The following is a 4,460-nucleotide window of genomic DNA, read 5'->3' as shown; positions in this document are numbered from 1 at the left end:
TTTTTTGACAACGTTACTTGCGTTAAATTCGCAAGCGGGTTGACGACAATTTCTTTATTTCGCAGTGAAATACATAATTTATTTCACTGACTGATTGCCGTTTATGGAAAGTTCTCGACGTTCCTCAGTCATCGCCTATACACATACGTACATTTTTGCACTTGCCGCCGCAAACGAACAAGAACTGTAACTATTCTTATTGGAATTATTTGTATGTGGGACTGAAAAGTCGAATTTCGCATTTGCCAGCCAGGCGAATAATTTAGCCGTATTTTATACACTGAATTAAGGAGTTTATTTGCAACTCGCATACATTTCATATTTTTATTTGCCGTTCATAAAGATCCTGCCGCTTTGTTTAATCTTGCAATTAGCCGCATTGCATGCGTAAGTCTTCGTGCCGACGTCCATGATATGACTATGCGTTCACCAGTTTCTAAAGCCACTACATCTGCCTCAGTGGCCGACCCGCCGAAGTTAGTATCGGATTCCGGCACTGCTGCCGACATCATTGATTTGCCAAACACTCCCGAAGCCGAGGGAGTTAGTACTCGTGCCTCATCTGCCGCCCGCCAGGAAGCGATGTTTAAGGCTATGCAGAAACGCATCGCCACGCTTGAACGCAGTCTGAAGGTTGCCCAACAGAAAATAAGAGAACACGAGTTAGCAAACGAAGCCCAACGCGCAGATGCGCAAAGCATATCCAGTGCACCCAGCGACAGTTCCGCCAACGAATCTGCCTTGCCGTCATCGAGCCTGCCAATGACACAGTTCCAGCTTCTTCACCCGCAATCGCCGATCGTAACGAGTGCTGCTACCAATGTAGATGCTGTGCAGCCGCTGTTGCCACCTCATAACGCTACACGTTGCCCGATGTATACCGCCACTCGTGTCTCGCCGCCCATTTACACATCTTCAACAAATGGTTCAGCTGTAACAACGCGTTTCTTAACAGTCTTTCGTCAACGGTGCCAATTCCTGCTAACGTAGGCTCCGTACCTGCGCAGTTTTCAACTCAGCCAAGAAAATTGCAAGATTTGCCGGAGTTTAGTGGGAAGCCGGAGGACTGGCCGATATTTTTTACTGCTTACACCGAGGCAACCGCTGTCTATGGGTACAGCTGTTTTGAAAACAACTTACGCCTGCAGAAGAGCTTAAGGGGTGAGGCCCGAGAGGCTATTAAATCGCTGCTTATCCACCCGAACAATGTGGGCAATATCATCGAGCAACTTAGGTTCCGATACGGTCGCCCGGAACAATTAATTCCAAGCCAGCTAGCCCATGTTCGAGAAATTGCTCCGATATCGGAAAGCTCAGTGGTAAAGTTGATACCATTTGCGACGAAGATTGCCAACATTTGTGCATTTTTACGTTCTGCGTGTGGCGGAGAGCAGCATTTAGCGAATCCAACGCTTCTTGATGAGCTCGTTGGAAAGTTACCCATGAGCAAGCGTATCGAATGGGCAGTTTTTGCATCGTCTTTGCAGCCTTATGCAACGGTTCAGCATTTCAGCGATTGGCTTACTAAACTTGCCAATGTCATCTGCACGGTTTACGACGGGGAAACAGCGAGAGACTCGAAGCGCCGGGTTGTGCTGCACGCTGCCGAATCACAACGCCATCCAACTTGCCCTATTTGTCAGGGCCAACATAAGCCAGCCGACTGTAGCCAGTTCAGCCAACTTACAGTGCCGAAGAGGTGGGAAGAAGTGAAGCGATGCCATCTCTGTTTCTCATGTCTCAACGCTGGACATGGGTCGCGCAATTGCCAAAGGCGCAAACCATGTGCCACCGACGGGTGCAAACGGTTTCATCATAAATTGTTGCACGAAATTGAAAAAACTATCGACGGGTCATCAAACCAGTCATTGCCGCCTCGAGATCGCAACAGACGTGTTTCCATTGCCGATCCACGTAAAACGATTAGCACGCAGACGCAGCCAGCGTCGCGTATTCAGTCGCAAGGCGATACGGGTGTAGCAGTCCTTAGTTGCAGTGCAAACGTTGCCGATAGCAAGTTGTTATTTCGGATTCTGCCGGTCGTGCTGTATGGGAACCAGAAGCGGGTTGAGACGTACGCCCTTTTTGATGAAGGTTCGTCAATAACAATGCTTGACAACGCACTAATTGAAGAGCTCGGGTTACGTGGCCGGACTGAACGCTTGAACCTACAGTGGTTCGGAGGACGTGCCACCCAAGAGCCAGCCGTGGTGGTAGACTTACTCGTGAGTGGTGCCAATATGCAAAAGAGACATAAACTACGAAGGGTTTATGGTGTTTCAAACCTGCAGCTACCTTCTTAGAGCCTGAGTAAAGCCGATTTGCGTTGCCATGAAAAACATTTAAATAAGCTGGCAGTTCAGCCATACGCGCAAGTCAAGCCAAAGCTGTTAATCGGACTCGACCACTGCCACCTTGGTTTGCCGTCAACCACAATGCAGCTAAACAAGTGTGGGCCGTTTGCCGCGAATACTGAGTTGGGATGGGTTGTGTTTGGACCAACAACCAACTCTTATCCGACATTGCCATCATGTTTATTCGTTAACTGCCACACTGAGCAGTCGCTACACAATGCGGTTGCCGAATATTTCGAGACGGAAAGCTTTGGGGTTCGAGCTGCGCCTGCCATCGAGAGTGAAGCTGATATCCGTGCTCGCGAAATCTTGAGGTCCACTACGTGCCGTGTTGAAGGAAGATATCAGACTGGTCTGCTCTGGAAGCGTCCCGACATACAGCTACCTGCGAGCTATGCTATGGCCTTGAGGAGATTAGCGGGTATTGAAGCAAAAACGAGGCGCGATACAAACTTTGCCGCTGAATATAAGCGCATCATGAATTCCTACGTCGCGAAGAACTACGCAAGAAAGCTGTCGCCAGAAGAAGCCGCTTTAACTAACGATAGGACATGGTACTTGCCTCACTTCGCCGTCAGCAATCCCAACAAGCCAGGCAAGTTACGTATGGTGTTCGACGCGGCTGCTGAGGTGGACGGTGTGTCCCTCAATTCACAGCTCATGAAGGGTCCACAGGAATATCGGCCTTTGCCTGCTATACTATTTCACTTTCGTGAAGGAGCAATAGGCGTGTGTGGTGACATCAAAGAGATGTTCCACCAGGTGCTGGTTCAACGTGACGATAGACGTGCGCAACGATTTCTTTGGCGCAATGGTGATACCACCACAGCCCGAAGTGTATGAGATGCGCGTAATGACCTTTGGAGCAGCATGTTCGCCTTGCGCCGCCAACTATGTGAAGAAGATCAACGCGTTAGAGTATCGCAAAAAAGTCAGTGGTGCTGTCCGAGCCGTGAAATCGATACTGGACTACCATTATGTCGATGACTATGTCGATAGCTTCGACACAGAAGAAGAAGCAGCTGACATCACGAAACAAGTTCGAGCAATACACAAGATGGCCGGTTTCGATCTTTGCAATTTCGCGTCGAACTCGTCAAGAGTGACAGAAGCCCTTGGTGGCGACGGAGCTACCCGTCAAATAGCCAAGAAGGAAGGAGTACTGGTGGACAGAGTTCTCGGTTTGTTTTGGCAGGCATCGACCGACACCTTTGGATTTAAACTGAAGTTCAACAACGTAGAATCCAGCGTATTGAACGGAATGCGCCGTCCGACAAAGCGAGAACTCCTCAGCGTGGTCATGTCCATCTTCGACCCGCTGGGATTTCTGAGCAATTTTGTAGTGAGTGCTAAGATACTCATGCGGGAGGTGTGGAAGCATGACATCCGGTGGGACGAACCATTGCCAAACAACGTAAACGCCGCATGGGAATGCTGGCGTAAGCAACTTTCAACGGTCGCCGAATATGTCGTTCCTCGGTACTATTTTCTAAACGGCAAACCTAAAGCTCTGCAGCTCCATGTCTTCGTCGACGCTAGCGAGGATGCCTTTGCTGCGGTGGCCTACTGGAGGTCAACCAATGCCGTCGGTGAGGTGGAAGTCGCATTTATCTCCGCAAAAACCAAATGCGCGCCGATGAAGTCTTTGACGGTGCCTCGATTGGAGCTTCAGGCAGCCGTGCTGGGTACGCGTTTAATGAGCTGCGTCCGGGAGGAACACTCCTTGATGACTGCATCATTTGGAGTGACTCCAAAACGGTAATCCAGTGGCTTCGCAGCGAACATCGGCGCTATAAGCCATTTGTGCAGCATCGGATCGCCGAGATATTAGCCGCAACTACTACCGCAAATTGGAGATGGCTACCTACCGAGGACAATGTCGCCGATGAGGCCACTCGAGCTAATAACTTTATCGACTTCAGCTCATCTGCACGTTGGACCTGCGGCCCACCATTTTTGTTACGAGAAGAGCAGGCTTGACCGTCAGAGGGCTTCACATGCAATCATCATGAGGAAGCGGACAAGGAACTGCGCCCTAAATTCGCCCTTGCGATCGTAAGTTGTACATTTTTAGATTATAACCGATTCTCTTCATTCAGCAAACTG

General features: G+C 49.6%; 1 protein-coding gene across 1 annotated transcript; it reads left to right on the top strand.

Annotated features, from left to right (window-relative positions):
• The first annotated feature begins 414 nt into the window (after positions 1-414).
• On the top strand, positions 415-3,197 carry LOC118756788. The gene is made up of 3 exons (XM_036491530.1): positions 415-875; positions 956-2,225; positions 2,304-3,197. Exons 1-3 carry the CDS (start codon positions 415-417, stop codon positions 3,195-3,197), a joined length of 2,625 nt encoding a protein of 874 aa, XP_036347423.1.
• Positions 3,198-4,460: the final 1,263 nt, after the last annotated feature.

This window comes from Rhagoletis pomonella, unplaced genomic scaffold (assembly GCF_013731165.1).
Source record: "Rhagoletis pomonella isolate Grant_MI unplaced genomic scaffold, Rhpom_1.0 Rhpom_scaffold_12160, whole genome shotgun sequence".
In the NCBI taxonomy this organism is placed as follows: Eukaryota; Metazoa; Arthropoda; class Insecta; order Diptera; family Tephritidae; genus Rhagoletis; species Rhagoletis pomonella.
The sequence above is the reverse complement of the archived record's forward strand: the minus strand, read 5'-3'. Positions and strand labels throughout refer to the sequence as shown.

What these genes read in the sequence shown, in the direction of transcription:
- LOC118756788 (XM_036491530.1), top strand. Translation starts at nt 415, where the DNA reads ATGACTATGCGTTCACCAGTTTCTAAAGCCACTACATCTGCCTCAGTG. An exon ending in AACGCTACACGTTGCCCGAT is followed by an intron (nt 876 to 955) that starts GTATACCGCCAC and finishes GTTTCTTAACAG; the next exon opens with TCTTTCGTCAACGGTGCCAA. An exon ending in CCGTGGTGGTAGACTTACTC is followed by an intron (nt 2,226 to 2,303) that starts GTGAGTGGTGCC and finishes CTACCTTCTTAG; the next exon opens with AGCCTGAGTAAAGCCGATTT.